Source organism: Physcomitrium patens, chromosome 16, assembly GCF_059467195.1.
Source record: "Physcomitrium patens ecotype Gransden chromosome 16, ASM5946719v1, whole genome shotgun sequence".
In the NCBI taxonomy this organism is placed as follows: domain Eukaryota; kingdom Viridiplantae; phylum Streptophyta; class Bryopsida; order Funariales; family Funariaceae; genus Physcomitrium; species Physcomitrium patens.
The window spans coordinates 14319349-14340078 of record NC_143425.1 but is presented as its reverse complement, the minus strand read 5'-3'; the positions used below and the strand labels follow the sequence as shown (position 1 = coordinate 14340078).

At 37.7% G+C, this 20730-nt stretch overlaps 5 protein-coding genes across 13 annotated transcripts; 2 read left to right on the top strand and 3 right to left on the bottom strand.

Annotated features, from left to right (window-relative positions):
• The first annotated feature begins 3955 nt into the window (after window positions 1–3955).
• LOC112293922 (E3 ubiquitin-protein ligase RSL1) lies at window positions 3956–6183 on the top strand. The gene is made up of 4 exons (XM_024543905.3): window positions 3956–4682; window positions 4803–5027; window positions 5214–5703; window positions 5890–6183. The coding sequence occupies exons 1-4, from the start codon at window positions 4472–4474 to the stop codon at window positions 6002–6004; spliced, it is 1041 nt and encodes a 346-aa protein (XP_024399673.1). The 5' UTR covers window positions 3956–4471; the 3' UTR covers window positions 6005–6183.
• Window positions 6184–6403: 220 nt separating this feature from the next.
• LOC141044338 (putative 26S proteasome regulatory subunit p27) lies at window positions 6404–7612 on the bottom strand. Its single transcript, XM_024543912.3, has 3 exons — window positions 7476–7612; window positions 6810–7167; window positions 6404–6611 (listed from the first exon to the last, which is right to left on the bottom strand). Exons 2-3 carry the CDS (start codon window positions 7127–7129, stop codon window positions 6590–6592), a joined length of 342 nt encoding a protein of 113 aa, XP_024399680.1. The 5' UTR covers window positions 7130–7167; window positions 7476–7612; the 3' UTR covers window positions 6404–6589.
• Window positions 7613–7932: 320 nt separating this feature from the next.
• On the bottom strand, window positions 7933–9269 carry LOC112293923 (uncharacterized). Of its 4 annotated transcripts, XM_024543909.3 has the most exons (3): window positions 8958–9093; window positions 8399–8457; window positions 7933–8197 (listed from the first exon to the last, which is right to left on the bottom strand). In XM_024543909.3, the coding sequence occupies exon 3, from the start codon at window positions 8181–8183 to the stop codon at window positions 7998–8000; it is 186 nt and encodes a 61-aa protein (XP_024399677.2). In that variant the 5' UTR covers window positions 8184–8197; window positions 8399–8457; window positions 8958–9093; the 3' UTR covers window positions 7933–7997. The 4 variants fall into 4 exon arrangements, with proteins under 4 accessions (XP_024399677.2, XP_073395930.1, XP_073395932.1 ...); XM_073539829.2 differs by lacking the exons at window positions 8399–8457; window positions 8958–9093 and adding an exon at window positions 9197–9269; XM_073539831.2 differs by lacking the exon at window positions 8399–8457 and having other exon boundaries at window positions 8958–9097.
• A 1041-nt stretch (window positions 9270–10310) lies between these two features.
• On the bottom strand, window positions 10311–14772 carry LOC112293353 (pumilio homolog 2). 6 transcript variants are annotated; one of them, XR_012219207.2, is made up of 5 exons: window positions 14157–14762; window positions 13459–13710; window positions 11590–13298; window positions 11220–11437; window positions 10311–11014 (listed from the first exon to the last, which is right to left on the bottom strand). XR_012219207.2 is itself a non-coding variant. In XM_073539560.2 (3 exons), exons 2-3 carry the CDS (start codon window positions 11401–11403, stop codon window positions 10974–10976), a joined length of 225 nt encoding a protein of 74 aa, XP_073395661.1. In that variant the 5' UTR covers window positions 11404–11437; window positions 11590–14772; the 3' UTR covers window positions 10311–10973. The 6 variants fall into 6 exon arrangements, 1 of the variants encoding a protein (XP_073395661.1); XR_012219206.2 differs by having other exon boundaries at window positions 11590–13030; window positions 13153–13710; window positions 14157–14630; XR_012219209.2 differs by having other exon boundaries at window positions 11590–13778; window positions 14157–14766.
• Window positions 14773–16985: 2213 nt separating this feature from the next.
• Window positions 16986–20032, top strand: LOC112293660 (uncharacterized). The gene is made up of 6 exons (XM_024543344.3): window positions 16986–17626; window positions 18116–18341; window positions 18481–18574; window positions 18720–18951; window positions 19098–19158; window positions 19283–20032. Exons 1-6 carry the CDS (start codon window positions 17452–17454, stop codon window positions 19668–19670), a joined length of 1176 nt encoding a protein of 391 aa, XP_024399112.1. The 5' UTR covers window positions 16986–17451; the 3' UTR covers window positions 19671–20032.
• Window positions 20033–20730: the final 698 nt, after the last annotated feature.

The window sequence follows — 20730 nt, the reverse complement described above, 5'->3', positions numbered from 1 at the left end:
AATATCAATTGTTTGAGATGGGGTTGTATTCTATATTTTAGAATTTTTTAACTTCATTATGCTTAATTTGTTCTCTCAAATCCATAGTTTTATAAAGTTTTTAAATTTTGGACTTTTTAAAAGGATATTTTCAAATTCTTTCCTTTGTTCTATACCAATAGTATTTTATATTTAATTAAATAGACCAATATTATTAAGTTCTATTCTATTGACTAACATGACTTCTTAAAAATCTTTGTGAATTTTTATTTATAAATTGTTCAAATCTAAGCTCTAACAAATAAAGGCTATTGGATCTTTATGTCTCAAATCAAATAGATTGAACTAACTAAATCAATTTTTAAAGGTTTAAAGAAGGCCGTAGTTATTTGAAAGGCTAGTAGAATCATAGTTAATAGAAGAAAATAGTGCCCTCCTTCCACATTCTTTGAACTACTCTACATTCCCAAAACTTGTAAAATATGTATTATTTTATTTTTAGAATAGAAAACATTCAATTTCTATTATTCTACAACTTAAATTTTGGCATTATGCATTGATAGCTATTTCTTTGAGCTACACATATCATATTAAGATAAATTATTTTATAGCCATTATCTTATCTTATAAAGGTTGCCATCTAATAGAAAAGTAGTAGAAAAGTACTCTATTTTATATTGTGGTTAGAATAGAGGGTAGAAGGATGTAATCTTTAAGTAATTTCTTTACATTCTTATTAATATAAGTACCTAAGTTACAAAATCAAGGTCCAAAGTAGTCTTTAAAGATCCTAATTTTAGTTGAATAGGGGCCCAAAATAGATTAATGGAGATGTTTTATTATCTTTTGGGACTTGCTATTCTATAACTCTAATATTGAAGAAGACAAGATGGTTTTGGAGTTTTTGCCTAAAATATTGTAGAATAAAATGATATTAGTCACATGTAGGTTTTTTCATATATATATATATATATTTCTTCTACTATTAAGTAGTTGTTAAAAAAACAAATAAAAATCTCACACATACAAAGAAATATATATAAAACAAAGTTGTATTATGAATATTTGAACAATATGTATAAGTTATTGTAATTCTACAAAGCTAAGCACTAGTGCTAGTAAACACTTTGAAAATTATTCAAAAAATATCCAAAGTGTCCACCACATAGGATATATAGTGAGCTATGGAAGGCATTGTACTCTTGTTCTCTCTCTCTCTCTCTTTTTCTTTCACTCGCACTTATTCTCATTGCTATAGAAAAGAAGAGAAGAGAATTCAAAAAAATTTAAGAAATCAGATTACTTTAAATTATCAAAGACCAAAAAGTCTAGATTGTATATGATTTGTATGTTGTATTATTCCAAAAGTAATTGAGTTTTTTGACTTTACATCTACTTGATTTGACAAATACTAATATAATAAAGATAAAAGGCATGGACTCCAAAAATACATGAATCTATGAAATGAGGTTGTCCTTTAAACCAAAACAAATAGTGGAGAATAAAATAAATAAATTTTTAGGGGCCTTGTATCTTAAATATTTGGTCACAAGTTTTTAAATTTTAGAAACTATTTATCAAACTTTTGAGCCATTTGTAAAAATAGACTTTGATTTTATTATCCAATAAATGTTTGAAATTTTTATTATTATTAATTGGATTTGGATTGTTTGTATCTCAGTGAGGTTTAAAGATTAGATTATTCTAGAATTATTGCTTTAAGGACTCATTATATTAAAATAGAGCTTAAGAAAGTTTTTAGATCTAAAAGATTACGTCCATATTTTTAGATGTATTTCCTATTAATGTATTAAGATATTGTTGCTTATATTTTGGACAATTTCTAGCCCAACAAGAATTAAATTGTAAGGCATTGATATTTTTGCATGGCTTTAAGTGAGCTAGTTCAAACCATGATAAAATAGATCATAGAAACTAAAGTAATATAATTAACTACTAATAGTCTATTTTATAGGTGTAATTAAATTGGATGCCAAAATTTTGGTTTTTATTGAATCTTTTAAGTAGAAACTTAATGTTAATTTCAGATGTGGTTTTTAATTGTTTCTTTTTATTCTTTCTTGATTAGTCCATTTGAAGTAATATTTGATAGTTCAAAGAGGTTTAGAAGACAGAGAGCATTATATGGCTTAGAAAATTTATTGATTAATTGTGAGTTCTAAGGCTTGATTAAAGGCTAAGATAAATACAAGACAAAATATTCAAAGGTCTTTCAAGATTTTAAGAAAATATTAGAGTTATTAGCATACTAATTGATGATAACTTAGGTTATTACTTGATAAAGAGAGATGCATTTGATTCTAACATAATAAACTAATTTTGTGAAGTTAAAGTTTACAAGATCATCTATAATAAGAAATAAATAAGATGCTAATGAATAATCTTCTCTATTCTCTTGTTGAATAGAAAAGGTTTTTGAAAAGATAATAATTATATTTATTAAGATTCTAACTCTTGAAAATAAAAACAAATCTTATTGTAATAAAATTAAGTCTTAGTTTCATAAATTATATAATCTTACATTAAAATTTCCAAAGTATGCATTTGTAGGTCTTAATTAAGTCTAACTTTAAAATCAAAAAATTTAATGGATTAGTCTAATAAGTTGTTTTGTTTTTTAGAATTATATTGTTAAGTATGTGTCAAAAGAATAGAGAGTTGGTTTGATGTTAGTGTACTAAATTTGCCAAAATTGATTGAATCCCCACTTATAGGACTTCAACAATGTTTTTAAAAATAATATTCAATAAAATAATAGATGTATAATTTCTATAAAATTTAAGCAATCAAATATAAAAATATTAATTATAAAATTAAAATATTAGTTTATTTTATTTTAAAATAAATTAGATGTTAATTTAATTCAAATTATGTCCAAGATTCTTTTTTATTTCTATTTGTTAAAATGTTATGTTTTAATATTATAATTTTTTTATTTGTCTAATTTTGGTATATTATATATATATATATATATATATATATATATATCTATATGTGTGTGTGTGTGTGTGTAAATTTAAAAATAGAATTATAAATCCATGTATAAATTTTTACTTCTACCTCATTTTTTTAAACCTTCTCCTACTCCCTTAAACTCTTATTCTTCTTTGCAAATTTTAGTTTCCTTTGTAATTATACGTTTGTTGCATTAACTGGTTTAGGAAACATCTTACTATCAAATAAAAAATTATTTCAAAATCCCATGTTGGGACTTAATATTCATATTACAAAAGAATAAGATGAAGATTAAAATAAAAACAGGTATTTTATCAACAGAAATTGGTGTAAAATGGTTATATTTTATTAACAGGAATTGGGATAAAATGGTTATATTTTATTAACTATTCACAGTCATTCGAAATCAAAAACAACTTTAAAACCCCACTCATCATTTTCAATTCTCTTTTCTTTTATTGAACTCTCCCTTGGGTGCACTAAATGTTTTCATTGTGCGATATTTTACATGTAGTTCTTGCGCAACAACTCAACAATAAAAAAGAAGCATGGAAGAAATTTGCAAAAAAACAAACAAACGAACAACATGAACAAATCCTTCCATCCATTAGATCAATTCTTTGTCAAATCAATACAGAATTTTATTTCTGTCAAATCAATACAGAATATCAATCGAAACAATGATCTCCAACCTAAACAAGACATTAAGTGAAGTTCTTAATAGCTATTTATGTGCTCAAAGGTTAAGGATCCACCACGACAGCAGAGAATGTACACAGAAAACATGTGTGACAAAACATGAAAATATGATCAAATGAAGAGGGAGTAAAAGCAGTTCGAAGAAGGGTACAGTGTGTGTGTGTGTGTGTACCGACATGAGAATCTCAACAAAACTGTGGCTTGCGATGAAGGCCATTGGGGACTTCTGACACCCACCTCGCGAGACTGACTGCAGTGGTACTTGCTGCTTCTCTGAATCTCCGGCACTGCAGTTGGTTAGGGTTGGTTGTTGTGTGATGTTGTTTTTGGTGTTGTTGAGGTTGTGCTGCTGTTGCTAGTGGCGGCGATGGAGCAGGGAGCCTAATCGCTTCGGTTGCGCACTCCGCTGCTGAAGCGTCTTGTGGGTCTGGAGTAGAATGCTCTTAAAACTGCAGCCAGATCAAAAAGGTCTCTTCATCTGGGAGTTAGACTCAACTCTCTGTAGCAGCAACTGGAGTTGTTTTTGCCGTAGTTTTTTCTTTTTGAATTTTGCAGCTTGAAAATGAGGTGGCAGGACACTGCTCTAGAAATGCCTCTCCTGTCTGCGTTTCCTATGTTCAAGAACGCCAACCTCGAGCAGCTCTTCTTTCTTGAGTCGTTTGAAACCTAGAATATTGTCTTCGTTATCCTTGGCGAATTTGACCCACGTAGCAAAGATTGTAGGCTGGGGATTGTGAGTCGTCACCACAATAATCTTGGTTTCGGACCTTGCAAAGGGTGCATTCTGTTTCAGAGTACTATTGCCGGTGCCGTCAGGATGTCTGCATTTTACCGAAACAGTTCTTGTGCAACGCCAGCGAGGGTGATGAGCCCAGCAGCCGCAGTTAACGGAGATGATGAAGAAATCGCTTACCAGCTGCAATTAGAAGCTTTGGCTGAGTCTTTGGCACCGAACCACAAAGCGTCGACTCCTTTGCAGGCATCTTATTCGTCTTCTTCGACTAGAAACTCCAGCGAACAGCAATCCGGTGCCGATTTCCTTAATTTCCTGGTTGTACTAGTATCGACGTTGAGTTGTTCAGAGTTTCAATGTGAACTTGCTCTCAAGAACATCTGAATTTTCTTACATCCTTGTTGTAGCTGTACAGGATCCATGGTTTCACCGAGTAACATCACCGGGTCGAACGGGAAGCCCTTTTCTGTTTTTGGCCCCAATGTGAGACCTACTGTAGGTATAGATGTGAAATCGACACAAGATGGTTTACAATGCAGCACATCTGGCTCAAGCAGTGTCTACACGGAAGCCGTCGTGGAGATCGAGTGCAGTATTTGTGCCGAGATTCGACCGCACACCTCATTCATTAGCACGAACGGTGAGCTCCGAAGGGTTCTGGTTTCAGCAAGGAATATTTTCTTTCTCGCCTTGATTGTAATAATCGAATTGTATAGTTTCTGGAGTCACGACATGTTAGACAGTTAAACGAAAAAGAGTACTGCGATCATTCATGTAACTGGAAAGTCACTTTTGATTTGCTCAGCGAAGTGATGATGTTTTGCAGGGTGTGATCACGATTATTGCTCCGATTGTATCACACAGCATGCGGAAGTGAAGATCTCAGACGGGAACTCTCACATAGAATGTCCTCATCAAAACTGCTGTCACTGTTACGACATGCAGCAGTGCCGGCTTCTGCTGTCCCAAAAGAGTTTCGAGATTCTTGAAACCAGACAAATGGAAGCTGCTATCCCCTCTTCGCTAAAGTTGTACTGCCCCTTCAAAGATTGTTCGGCATTTATGGAGAAGTCCGAAGATCTACCCAGGGAGAAATTCGTCGAGTGCTGGTCGTGCCACCGTGGATTCTGTTTGGAATGCAACATTCCGTGGCACGCAAACCAGACTTGTGGTGAGTACCGGGCAGATGCTGAGAATAGACACCGCTCAGGAGACGAGAAATTGCGAGATCTCGTCAAGCGGAAACACTGGCAGATTTGTACAGAATGCAAGCGAGTTATCGAACTAAAGTATGGATGCTTCCATATGACTTGCTTGTAAGCGATTCCATCCTAAATTCTACACATGAGCCCTATACCAACTTGTATGTTTGCAGCTCCAATCCTCTTTTCTCTGTTGCAGATACACACTGGGGACTTGCATAATTCTTAATGCACAATTTACATGATACTTTTTTTTTATTGTATATCCATGTAATAGCCCGCTGCTTTGTCGGTTCGCAGATGCGGCAATGAGTTTTGCTACTCTTGTGGAGCTAAATGGAGGAACAAGCGTCAAACTTGTATGTGTAAACTGTGGGACGAGAACTTCATCATCAGGCAGAGCAAGCCAAGATGATATTTAGATCATAGATCTTTTTCTGCTATTGGAAATTCCTCGGCAGAATGTGTATGTATCTGTAATTTGGTTTGAGAGAACTCTTGTTTGGCAGAGTTGGAAGACGGTTTTATGTCAGATGGATTTACTGTAAATTTCTACAGGATATATTTAGAGACCCGGAAACTTTTGTAGTATTACACTCTTTGTTTACCTTTTTGCTTTTCTGTCATTTCATTTCATTTCACTTCTTGCTTTTGGTTTTTGGTTCTTTTTTCCAACATTTGTTAATACAGACGTTTAAGTTTTGTTACTTGAGTGCTTCGTTTGAAGCTCCGGTTTGAAGAGTCAAGCTTGGAAACTTGTCCTTGAAGTCAGTTGAATATGCCTTGTAGTGTTCGAATCATCTAGAGTTAGATATTTGTTTGATTCAGAAAAGCTTCCTATTCTCATCAAAAAGTCTCATTAGCAAAACTAAACCTTTCAAAACAAGAAGTTGCCCCAGATTGGGTACGCATGTGTAGATCTAATTGCAACCTTAGCACTCCCTCTCCATACATCAAAGACAGAATCAGTAGCACTAAAAACTTGTCTCTCAAAAATACATCATAGAGGCTGAACGTGACACCTGCCAACAACACGGGTTTCAAATATCAATAACGATTTTAGAGAAAAAAAACAAAAAAACAAAAAGAAAAAGAAACTACACAAAGTAACAGCTCGGTGTGCGAATTCTTACTTCACTTTCTGATGTCTAAACATTCTACATGTGTTGTACATTCAAGAGGTCAAATCGCATTGGAAGTAGTTTTAAAAGAGAGCATACCCAAGTAGGCCACGGCCTGACCACCTCTTGGGCGTGACTGTCAAATATACACGTCCACCTAGCCTAAGCACAATTACCGGCAGACCTCGCCCCTCGTTGGTGAGACCCTCCTGTGCAAGCCGGGATAGGAGATTTTCCCCTCCGTCCACACTTCCAAATCTCACTAGCTGGTCTCCAATCAAGATGCCGTCCATCGCTGCTGGCGAGCCTTGGGTAACATCATCAAAAACTGCAAAAGGAAGACTGGATTCGTATGAATCCTCATCCATCGGGGAAGGCGATTCTGCGGTTGTACTTTCAGTCCCTGGTGCTATTTCCATGGGTGATGCTCCTGATGATGGCCGCACCACCTCAGCCTCTGAGGTTCACGTTTGTGAAGTCAGTCTATGTGGAAGACGAGCAACAGAACATCTTAAAACTCCAGGAGTGTTTGTTGAGAGATGGAGTAAAACGCAATCTCAAATTTGCCAGCAATTCAACGCATGTATTAACTCACAAATTGATCGGTAGCCTCTCACTATTCTTTACTTTTCTTTTCATTTGCAAACAAGTATCAGCATACACCGTTGCAACAAGATATTCCGTCTATAACATCCAAATAGTCCTTCGCAGCTAAACAATCACATTGATCATCATATAATCAACGGATAGTGTGAGCTGTTAGACCTGGAAGCTTATCTGACTGTGATGACCCTCTCGTGAAGCCTCCAGAATGTAAGATAACCAGATTTTTTTCGATCGCGTCCGAGATCTCCTTATGATCATTGCGAAGCGCTGTACAGCGGCTTGGAATTAAGATAGCAGCAATAACAACCAGAAGGGTAAATTCTACCAACTAAAGCTTCTTTCATTAATGTACAAAAAACAAGGCGTCACTTCCTCATGCCAAAATCTCCCCAAAGAAGACACCAAAGGAGAAGGAAGCTTCACCTGATAGCCGCTGCCGATCGGATCTTACCGCAGGTAAGTTAACATCTGCCCATGGAAAGCCCTAATACAAAAATATGTATGTATGTATGTATGTATGTATGTACACTTCACATTACCAACAGTGCATTAATTGAATACATACAGAATTATACTCCAAAACATGAGGATTTTACAAATTTGACCAATGCGTCAATTAGGGAGATTTTTTTTTTTTTTTTTTTTTTTTTTCTCACAGTACTAGTGATGCGCTTAAATCCCCTAGAACCCACAGTGTTTAGAGCCAACTAACGATAAGGAGCACACTTGAGCGTCAACTAGGTTACCCTGCAGACCAGGTCCTCCTGGCCCAGTGAGACGAGCGATAATTGCATCCATCTCTGTCTCCATGGCTTTTCGTTTGTCCATCATAGTGACCGTCTGCGCCTTGCCGTGGGCACCCACCATGATTGTGACCAAATCTGCAGTCACCCAACGACATAAATGTCGCAACAAGTAACCCACGTAGCAAGCGTACAGATGAGACAAGACACGGCACTGCGAAATCACTCAAAACGAAATATTTGCTTTAACATATTTAAAAATTCAAAAATATGTTTAAAATTAAATGCTCCTCGTTGAATTTTCGAATCAAATGAGAAGGATTAAGTGAATGCTAATACCCTGACATGAACAAGCTGGAAGTTCAATTCACTTAAAATTTGTAGTGGCTTGGAAGCGCCTTCAGTCAAACAATACCGCATAATCACAATAAAAGACGATAATTGGAACAAATCCAAGACACTCAAATGGGTGTACTTATGGTCAACAAAGACGAATGTGTAATCCACAAACCTCAGCACGAGAGCCCATTCAGAAGGAAAACAGAGGAGTCCAGGTTGTGACCAGAAAGCAAACAAACTCTCGAGCTATCTACAATTCATGCGCTCTCCACAGAGAAGCAGATGCGTACAACACTGCTGACAACCGCAATTCATAAGCGCGAGACACTCAGAATGTTTGGAAACTCAAAAACACCAGTAATCCCAAATCGCATTCGCAATTACCCTTTCTAAACAAACAACTACGCAGTGGTAGCAGAACCTGCATTCGCATCCATGACGGCACATACACAACGACGTTCCAAACAACATAAATTCGAACCAGTCTCAGAATCCCCAATCGACGCTACAGCTGACTAACAGGCCACAAGAACAACCCGAGCCTAAGCGCCACCTTTACCTGCACTTCAAAACCTGTAATGGCACTCATCCACAGCCGGAACCCAAGCAACAATCCAGGCATAATCTGACGCATTCGAAACTATCACTCATGAGAAGACGACCTCTCGAATACAACACAACCCAACTCCACAAACCATCTAATCTCCAAGCACAGCCTCTTGCGTAACGATCCAGTCATACGAGCGGCACGGAATCGTGAAGCAATCGAACAAAAAGCGCACCCAAGCAAAACCTCACCTGCCGACAATCAGCGCCGTTTCCACACAGATCGAGCTTGGAGGGGTTTGAAATGAACCAGTCACGAGTCTCGGAAGCGGAGGTTGGGGTGAAGAGTCATGCGATGCGAGCTAAAATCCGTGCAAAAGCAACAACGCGCATGGACGACGACGAAGCAGGAATCTGCGCGACGTGGGAACCCTGATGACGTCGGAATACCTTAAACCGTCAACTTGAGGTTTATTTTTGGAAAATTTTTGTTTTGGGTGGAGAAATAAGGGTTTGATTTTCTACAAAAAAAAAAAAAAAAAAAAAAAAAAAATCACAGTGGTTAAATTGATAAAAATGACAATCCTAAAGGCATCTATTTTAGTGATACTTAAAAATATTAAATATTAAATAAATATTCCATTCTATCTAATAAAATACCTTATAAGCAATATTATCTAGCACTTGGCACTAATATTATTAATTGGGTCCTCAACATTCACCACAACTTCAATCATATTATTAATCAGATCTACAATATTGATATTAATGATAATATCAATATCATAAAATTAACAAATTAAGGCATTCATTTGAAACCATATTCAAACATTCAATAATGTTATAAAAATACAACCATGTAGAATCAATCAGATCTACAGCTGGTGTAGATATGATTTGGTTTCGTAAAAACAATAGTCATTTGTAAATTACGATTCATTAAAAGAATTCTAAGATTATGGAATAAAACATTATCACGTTCAGTTTTAAGAGATCATTTCAAATGAATTACAAGCATTATTCATGCTCAAAAACATAACCAAAGCAGAATAAAATAATCCTTTGTGAAATTGCTGTGTATAATGTAGGCCAGAATATGTTTTGTCATGCATTTTTGTAATTGTAGTTACCTCACAAATTCATAGATTTATCCTCTCATCAATACCAGTTACGCGATTACATTCTTTAGAGACATCATATGCAAAATAAAATATTCAACTTTGATCACCAAGCTTAACACACTAACTCAAAACATCAGGGCACCACCCTCCTCAAGGAATACAGACCATAGTAAACGAGTATGTATAATTTTTCAGTTTCGAATGGTTTCAGGGATTCAACATTTTGAAGACCCAGCTTCCGAGGGTTTAAACAAAAATGGTTCACAAGTTGCATATATACAAAGTACAAGTTCACAAAACTCGGATTAAAGAACAGATTTGTAGTCAGTCTGTGAACTTCGGAACGGAGGACACTTGCTCTTTGTACACACCCGTTACAGCTACACCTTGCCCCGACCCTTTCCTTCTCATCACTCTAACACCACTCTGTACCCATTAACAAGTCTTTTCCATGTCTAATTGCATGACTTTTAAATCACACTACCCAGGAGAAACGAAGGGTAGGATCGAAAGTAGGTCGGAACACAGGCACTACTCCCAGAGCTCCAATCTCCAAATATCTAGCACCATCACTTATAAATACACCAGACACCGACACGAATCCACATACGATACGTGCCGATGCGAGAGCTGCAACAGCCCTCACCCCGCGTCTCTCCTGACCATCAATACAATCTGAGTGTAAATCCTACACCATTACACTATTTACTGCTCACAAATGTTTCCCCCGCACTGCACCACAGCCCAACTATCTTCGGCTCGCTCGCACGTTGTTTACGACACAAGAAGTTAATTAATGACAAAAGAGCGAGGGAAGACGTGACTTCTAGTCCTCCAAGAAACAGCCTGATCCATGTTCCTTTCCTTTACTAAAGAAGTCAGCATAGGCCATGATATCCATCAAAGATTCAATTAGACATGTGTGCCATACAGGCAGCACTCCGTCTCTCTGTACACAGCAGGAACTCCAGTCAGACAATCACGGGAGACAACGAACAGGAGCATCGGAAAACAATGGATGGGACCAAATCACGAATGAAGCAGATTCACCGAAATCTTTGCAGAGGTATGAATCCAAAAAAATCATCGAACTAATCTCTCTACACTACGATACCAAGGTGACATATGTTTGAAGTTTAGAACGGGAAAATCACCTCCAGCAGCAACCAGCTTCTCCACGCGTGCGACAATGTGCTTGCCGTATGTGTACTTCTTCAATGCATGTAAGTTAACCCGAATACGACCCAGCAACAGCTCGCGTTGAGATTCATCACAGGTTTCCAACACCTTCTGGACCACGTAGTTTGCAAACATTTGGTCTTTCATCATTGTTTGCATCACATCACTCTACTCATACGCATACCGGAAACAACTGAGGCATTCACCATAACACAAATCAGTTTCCTCCACAGGTACAAATCCAAAACGAAATGCAAATGTTTACTCTGATGATGTAATCAGTTGGCAGCCAATTAACGCAGAGTTTAAAGTAACCTATCACACTATCAACAATAAACTCCATACCTGAAGCGGCTCGTTCTCATCAGTGTGGCCAAGCATTTTATCGATCAATATTTGCCGTTCAACTGGACCACCATACTCCAAGCACTTTTCTACCACGTTTGATGTGAACTTATGCCGACTCATTTGTACAATTTGCCCAGCCAGCTTTGTAATAATCTCACTTCGCTTGTGATTGAGTCCATGCTCAAGCACATGTTGTAACAATCATGAACATCCACAAACAAGTATATTAGCAAAGCTGTGCTCATCACAAAGCATAGCTATGGGAGCCCTCTCACATTACATGAAACTACCCCCAATGCAACTGTAACCACTAATAAACAAAAACAGAAACTACATGTTACATCTCATAAATACTAACCAATCAAATATTTACAAAGTTAATACAAACTCAAATCACTCAAAATCAATTACCAAAGAACTCCTCACAACTTTTTGTTCATACTTTGTTTTTCAATTAATCAAAGAACCCCAAAATTGTCATAGGTGCATGGTTTTGTACCACATGGTTTGATTTTGATTCTAGTTCATATTTGGTCCTCTTCAGGTATCTATTATTGGTTTCTTTAAGTAATTTTTGCTTAAAACTACTCTTAACTCCTTTCTAAAGATGCTTTTATCAACTGTTTTTTATTTTTATTTTTCTCATTTATGGCCCTACAAAGTAAGTAAAAGTCTTTTTTTTCAAAAGGCATCATTAGCATTTAGTAATTTTTACTACTTCCTTATTTATTATCTATATTTCTAAGATAATTTGCTAAAATATTTTCATTTAAGTTCCTATCTACTATAATCTTTTTTTTCCTCTTTCACCTAATGGATATGTTACAATACAACTGTGGTATTATGAGTGTCTCTCTTATCTAGTCTTGGTCATTGTTCCCAAATCTTCAGGTAACCTCGTGTTGTTAGACTTGTTCATTTTGGCACATAACAATATGTGGAGAGACGACTTCCACCTTTGGGATGAAATAAGGTGAGATGATGCTTAATGAGCTCTTGCCAAGGTGTTGAGTCAAGCAACAAACCTCAAATGAAAAGTTTAGCCAAAAGAACAAATGCAAGATCCAATAATTTCATGTTGTCCAACTTTTGTGGCAAGATCATAGAATCCTGGGCCACCTTGGTTTGGCATGTCCATTCCTTATTTTCTAAAATTTTATATTATTTTAAAACATAGTAAAATATATATATATATATATATATATATATATCTTAAATTTTTGAATAAGCTTTCCGTTGTATACTATTCGGCCAGGTTTGGGCTTGTTGTGTCGGTAAGCACATCGTTGCATCGTTATTTTAGTAGCCTTTACTGGATTGGATTGCTCTATTGTTGAATGATGGTGTCACTCGTTGTTACTATTTCTTCATTCATGCAAATGTGTATTCCCTCACAAACTGTGCTTGCTTGGAGTAATTTTTCTTCGTGAAGGATTTCCTGCTTCAGTTGCCGAGATTGTTTATAGCCAGGAGCATTACCTCGCCACATCGGAGCAGTATGCGGAAATATTATAGTGTTGTTGAAAGAGTTGACCTAGGTCAGATTTTCCACAAGTTTACCTTTTGAGATGTTTGCATGCACTTTCTTCATTGCAAGAATATTTGCTAACAATTTCTCCCGTATTTGTCAGTGGCACAGGACTTCCTCGACTAGTCTTCCCGTTTCTGACGTTTCTGTCACAGGTCGGTGCTTGCTTGACAATGTTCTGCACATCACTCATCGGCATCGACATTGGGTCGATAGATGCAACAGTTTTTTTTAGAGGGGTATGTAATCACTCCACAACATGCTTCACTTGTGGTGTACCCTCCACAGTAAACACAAATGAACATTGAGGAGCTCCGTCAGAGTCACATTAGAATAACCTGAGAAGCTATTTCTCTGATCGCTTGGGCACATCACCTTGTCCTCTTCGAATTCCAAATGTCGCAAGACCACAAAGCATCAACATGATGCCTCTCTGAACATCCCATCCCCAAAACTTCTTCTCCACTGCTATAAATGTATATAATGGAGCTTTCCTACTCCTGCTGCCCCAGAAATCGACCACTTGGCTCGAATTTCCAGACAAAATGGTATTCTCCCCAAAACTCGGGGCACATGGCAAAATGATGCACCTGCACAAAGTGTGCCAACAGCTTCCATATCATCCAAGTAAGTGGTAGGTTCCGAGCTCAATAAAGAACTGCAGCACCTCGGATTCAAAAACGCATGAGAAACTCCGTAGCAACCAAGCAGTTCGGAAGCATCAACGTGTACTGTACTTGTTGGGAGTTAAAAGAAAAAAAGAGAAGCGGCTACACACAGGAAAAAGTAGTAGAAAGAAGAGAGAAAAACTGGAAGGAAAGACCCATAACTGTCAGGAATCTTTACACCAAAACATAAAACCAATCAAAGTCCAAACACATGTGTTTTCTGCACCGACGCAAAAACTTTTCAGAAACTTCTGTCTGGCCACAGGCCGCCCCTCCTCCAAAATCGTCGATTCTAAACATCACTCTTCCAAAATTTTGCATTATCTGACTATATTCAGGACCGGATTTCTGGAAAATCGAGAAAATACCCAACGACTTCTCCGCCCAATGTGCTTATAAAACACCACGAAATCCAAAGCCGGCGATGCTGACTCAGATGGGTTTCAAAATTAGGAAAAGGAAGCATGAGCTAACCACCTATCGTCCCCGCCCGCAAAAGCAATCCGCACATGGTTCATCTTCTTCTTCTTCAAACTTCTTCAGCCCTTCCTCATCTCCGCAGCGAGGTGGGCCTGCCTCCCCCAAATTAGGGTTCTCCTACGTCCACGTCAGATACCACGTGGTACGATTCTACTGCCACGATGGCATCTTCCACACCCCTGGTCAGTGTGAAACCTCGCTCATCTTTCTATATATGGCTACAAAAACGTGCCATATAAGCGTGCTCCGTATTCGTATGATAATACGATGGCGTATCCATTGAGAACTCTTCTGTAATCTTCGCGATCCATCGTTCCCGAAAGACGGCTCTCAGTGTGTGCATGGTTGGAAAGAAAAAGTAAAAGTAATAAGTGTTCGTTGTTTTTTCTTTTACAGCAATGTGTACAAAAAAATCCATTATATGTTTATTACATTTATGTGAACGTGGTCGTGTACTGTATGTAATTATTCCTTTTCACTTTTCCAATTTTTTTTTTTTTTTTTTTTTTTTGCTTTGTTTTATTATTGATGCTTTTGTCAAAGCCCTATTCTGGATAAAACACTTAACTTTGTGTTTTTTAATATAAATAAATACATATGTTTGGTCAAAAAATAAACAAGAATGAAAGAAATAATTTGGGTGAAGTTCTAAGTCTTCTAACAAAAATAGCCACTTGCATACTTGGGTCTTTAGTGTGTGTTTCGATTAAGATAGAACTATTGCACCATGACTATCTCATTTGAATATATTCTAGCCAAAAAAGAAAAGCTGCTTTCAAAAAAGTTGAAAACAATAATGGATTTTGATCCCAACATACTATTTATCAATGTGTTCCTGTGCATAGAACCTATAGTAGTGAATCACAATCACTTTGTACTTTTGAAATACTGAATTGGATTTGATTGCTTAAAAATCACATGTTAAATTGTCAATTGTTTATGAGCATATTCTATTAAGGTAAAAACATTAAAGAGAACTTTGATATTAGATATTAATCATTAAGATTTTATTTAATTTTTATCAAGAGGATTGAAAGCTCTTAAAAGTGTAAGGTCTTATCAAAATTTTATGCAAGTCCATCAAGGAATTTCAATTGTTTTACTTTTATATCTATCAAACATATAAAAATAAAAACATACACTATTTTTATTAAAATATTTAATAGGAAAAGTGGATTAAAAAATAATAGTAATACAAAAAAATAATTTTATAATGAGTATTGTTTACTAACAAAATATACATAGATTTTACTAATTAGCCATGAATAAATGTCATCTATGTATAAAAAAAAAGAAATAAAAAAATAAAGGACTTTAAAAACATCTTGCATTCTACTTACAAAAAAACAACTATACTTGTCAAGTAGGACAACTAAAATATTCTTTAAAATTTTGATTTTAATAATTTATTACAAACCATAAAAGACAAACTTTTAGGAATTTGTGGCACATGTGGTACTTAATAGAAATAGCCAAAAGCATTAGACACGTGCACTATAATAGAAAAAATTGACATATTCATTGGCTTTTGAATATTAACGGATTTATTTACATAAAATAAAAATGAGAATATGTCAACAACTCTAGAGGTTGTCTATAAAGGTTGTCTCTAACAATATTTTACAATAATCACCTACTATATTACTTGTGTTATCTTACAAGAGGCTTTTTAAATAATCGTATTCTTCATACCAAGCATAAGATCAAATCTCACATGATTTTTTTTGTTAAATATAACAAATACAACCATTCTTATGTTTTATACTATACTAGAATTTGTATATTATATTTTAAAATTAATCAAAAAATCAAATTTCTATCAATTGTATTATACAACTTGGATATAATATAAAAAGACAAAGAAGTGTTTTGATTGGTTGTGAAGAACGGACACCTATAAATGACATTACTAAATAAAACTAATAAAAAATGAGAGGAAAAGAGTGCAAAAAACGTATCGAATTTTGATACAAAAATACTGAGGTGCATATATATATATATATATATATATATATGAATGAATACTGTATGGTTGTATGGTGAAGGTACAGTATTGATTAAGATGTTAACTTTTTTGTAATATTTAATTTGACCCCCCCCCTCTTGTAAATGCAATAGCGCAAGGTTTACCCATTAGGGCGAAACCATTATTCACGGTCTTAGGCAGCACCCAATCCGTTCATCTTCGGTATTCGGTGCAATCCCAGTACATCCATCCATCCACGGTCACCGAAGCCCTAGCTTTTGCTGAGGTCACCCGCGTTGCCCAACCAACCCGGCCGATGACGTCACATGCTCAGTGAACGGGTACGACCCTAAAAACAAGAAAGTAAAATTAGCTGCACGACCCTTCAATGCGGTGGTTCCGCCTCGTGCATTCGAATCCGGCGCGGTGACACCCACAGCCGCACAACAGAGGAGCGCACCTCATCACGATGGGGAACGCGAAGTTCTCGAGGAATTTAGCACGGGCATGGGGGATCGCGTCGTTGGGATTGAATGGGGAGGGCAGGCCACCAAGCACGTGGGTGTTAGCGCCCCACATTTGCTTTACGTGGCTTGGCCTTTGGTTTGGTTTGCTTGCATCGTCGTCGTCCTCGACCCCTTCCTCCATACGACTTCCCCTTCGCACTTGCTTCCTCGTGGTGGCCGATGAACACTCGCCATCTCCTTTATTAAACGTCTCGCTTCCTTCGTTTCTCCTCAATTTCTTGATCGGGCTCTCTTCTAAACTGAGCTATTAATTTCGCCGCGTGGGACTAATCCGCAAGAGACGACGACGAGGAAGTGCTGAAGCGGGTCGGTGTCTGTTGCCGGTTCGGGGAGAGGAGTGGGATGATTGTTTATTATTCAAGGAGAATGGTGGATTTCGGGGAGTAGTTTGAGAAGGTTGTTTTGGACAGTGAGTGGTGGTGTGAGGAGGTATTGTGTGGAGAGGAGGAGGCGTAGCGTGGTTTAGTTGGCAGCGTGGGGAACGAAGCGGAGGATTGGGATAGTGCAAGAAGATCAGCCGAGGTGGAGGCGTGTAGACGTTGGGAGGGTTTAGAGTACGGAGCGAGAGACGTGGTGGCATGCGTAGTGGATCAGTGCACCAATGTTGGTATGATACGAAGGCCCGCGGCGTTTGATAGCTTTGGTAGGTTCAGCTGAGGAGCAGCGTTGGAGAGCACAGAGTTTGTTTCTATGGGAATCGAGGGTGCTACACAGCCACAAGTGAGACCCATTCCTAGCGCTTCAGGCAGTCATCTTGCGGAGGCACCGGCCATGTCCAGGATGCCTCCGCTTGTAGAAGGGGTTTGTAGTCGGGACAGCAGTAACAACAACATGGACAGAGACACTAGTTTCTTTGCACGACCTGGTGATTGTTTTACCCTTGCCTATTCTGATGTTGTTATGTCTTTCATTCTCATGGTGGTATGCCAGCTAAAGTAATGGTTGCACAGCTAAGTTTAAAGACTATCCTTAGGTTGAATCCCGATTGGTACTTGCATCAGGAAAAAAAATAATAAGATTTAGAATCTGGTTGTTTCATGCACGCTTTTTAATGGCCGTGAATGAAGAAAATGACGAGACCTGATATTAATGCCAGCTAGTCAATGATTCCGCAAATCAACAACCAATTTTCATTGTCGTTTTCTACTCTCGGGGCACACTAGTTAACTTTAGTATGTTAGGAATGTTTTGAGGTGCATCTGAGCGTCAATCCTGAGTTAGTCTATGCGGTTCTTCATAAAATGAAGCCATGTACTTCTCCACAGTTCAAAGATACTACATCGATGACTAAGTTTCTACACGTGTCTCTTTTTTGTGTTGTTTTTTTTTTTTTTTTTTTTTTGGTTGTGTGTAGGCGTTACTCGGTCACCATGGATGAACATGCCTACAATAACAAAAACACTTCCAGCCGACTCAGCTCGAAGCGAGGACAACTCTGTCATGACTGTCGACGATGTGTTTCTCAAAAAAGAAGTTATGCAGAGCAGGTTTGAAGACTCTGCGCTTTCTCAGCAGGCTCGGAAGGTAGCATCAATGAATGTCAACCACTTACGGCAAGCGGCGTCTCATGTCTTTGCAAGGTAATTTCTCACTTTGTTTCGAACAAGCTAGTCTGACTGCTGTAGGCCTGCTTTTCTGCGTACTCCTGTTTCTGAACACAATGCCATGAAGCAGCAATTTCGAGGTAATGAGTAAACGTTTTCTCGTTGGATTCTACAGAGCACCTGGAAGCAGCAAGCAGCCGCCTACAGCACAACTTACTATCTTTTACGCAGGCATGGTTAACGTCTTTGATGATGTACCACTCGACAAGGTGAGCTCAATTCTTAGTTGCTGCTGCACGTAAGCTTTGCTTCTAAGTTTCATACTCATGAGTGCGGATGTGAGAAGATATCAACTGTATTGTTCCTGATATTATTACAGTTGTTCGCAAACATAATGATATGATCTTATTGCAGGCTCAGGCTATTATGCTTTTAGCTGGTACAGACAGTACGTGTTCTTCGAACCACATGAACTTGCCTGGTGCTTCTGTACGCCCTTTTCCTACCCGAATGAGTCAGCCCTCTTCTAGGGTCGGGTCTCCCGCCCCACAAATGACCACCAGTTCTGCTGGGACTGCAGCGCTACCAGGTGCACCAAGAGCAGTCAATCGACAGGCTTTGACTGCAGCAACGACTGGTCTAATTGGTATGCTTCTTGTTTTCCTTTCTGTCACAAATTTTGTTGCGTTTTTTGGAGTGAAATTCTATTGAATGTTTTTTGAAGCTAATTATATATAGGATTTGTGAACCTTGTACCGATTCTGGTCTGTGCTGTCCCTGTATCCTGTGCAGTTGAACTGCCTCAGGCAAGGAAAGCGTCGTTGGCTCGATTTTTGGAGAAGAGAAAAGACAGGTATTCCTTTGTCTTCATAGACCAATTCATCGACTGTTGGTCTTGTGTATAGGCTTAAGAAACTTCTAATCTGCAAGTTATCTACACGTAATTTGCTGAACTTTTAGTGCTTGTTATCTTCCAGGGTACGTAAAGGACCGTATACTGACTCAAGAAACGAAGAGGCTGCGAGAGATGATGAGTCAAGAAGATCAGGTCGTCAAAACTCGCCATGCCCATCGGATCCGAAGGGGAAAATACCAGCACGGTCCCTCTCCCCTCCAGCAACAAAGAACCAGGGCAATGCGCCATTTCCTGGTGGTGCATCGACAAGCTTCAGTGAACTTAACTCTCCACCGCAAACTCCACCAAGGAAAAGCATGTCGGATGACAGAAGCCATGAAACGCTGGAGAAGTCCAAGGAATCTGAAAGTAGGATAGAGGCCATGGTACCTTCTGGAGAGAAGTTGTCGTCCCCATCTAGAAATGGGACAGGCAGTCGGACAGAACCAATGGATGAGCATTCTTCGTAACTTTTTGCGTCTGCTCCTGATTAATTTTTGTAGGCTACGAATTGTTTTCAGGTCTCATAGGACAGTAGTAGCAGCAGCCCAGTCTGCCAGGGAATGATACACGTAAATAGTTGTACATACTTCCCTCAAGTTGAACCGAATGATGTAGCTGAGGATGAGATCGATCAGAGTGGATCGGTCGATTGAGCAGTAAATCGATAAAGTTGGAGCTGCTTAAGAACAATTTAGTGACATCTCATGGGGTACATGAGGTGGTCGTTTGGCCCCTGCGGCCTGTTCACAGGTCTTACATTTCATTTTGACACAACCTTAATTTGGTCAATTTTTTCTTCTGATGATCATTGGGTCGTCGGTATTCAAAATTGTTGTTCGAGTTGCTCTGTTTGACCATAATGGCCGAGTACGAATTCGAGACTTCAATGTGTTCTATGTCCTTTCGACTGGTTGGTGGTAGTCAAATTGAACCATTATTGTAAGGAGGAGTGAAAGTGAACTCCCCGCTGCAGCTGCAACTGTAGTGTGTAATGGAACCCAATCTAGATTAGTATACTGGGACATTACACACTTACGAATTATTATGTTGAGTCGGAATATGTATCTCTATGAGATTAACTTCGGTTCAACCTAATACTAATTCGCCTGCTGTTCAAGTGTGCATTATTCACAGCAATATTTATTACCAAAGCATTCACAGTATTTTCATTTGAAACTGGGATAATGGATGAAGGTTGAAAGCTTAAACTTCTTTTAAGGCAAACTTTATGTTTTGTTTGGACATTTTGCTGTGGATACTTTTCATGTTGATCGGAATCAAAGGATCATTGTGCTTTAGACCAACACCATAATTAACTGTAATGCACAATTTGTTTGTATTGTAAAGATTGTCATAGTTACTTGCTCTCTTTTCTGTGGCCAAATGTATGAATAATGCTTTCACTTATTTAATTGTGTTAAACAATATGTTTTTGCTATTTATGTGAATAATATTGACCAATTTTTATTAATTTTGAAGCTATCAAATTAGTTGGCAATTTTAAATGAGTATTTTTGGTGTTACAAG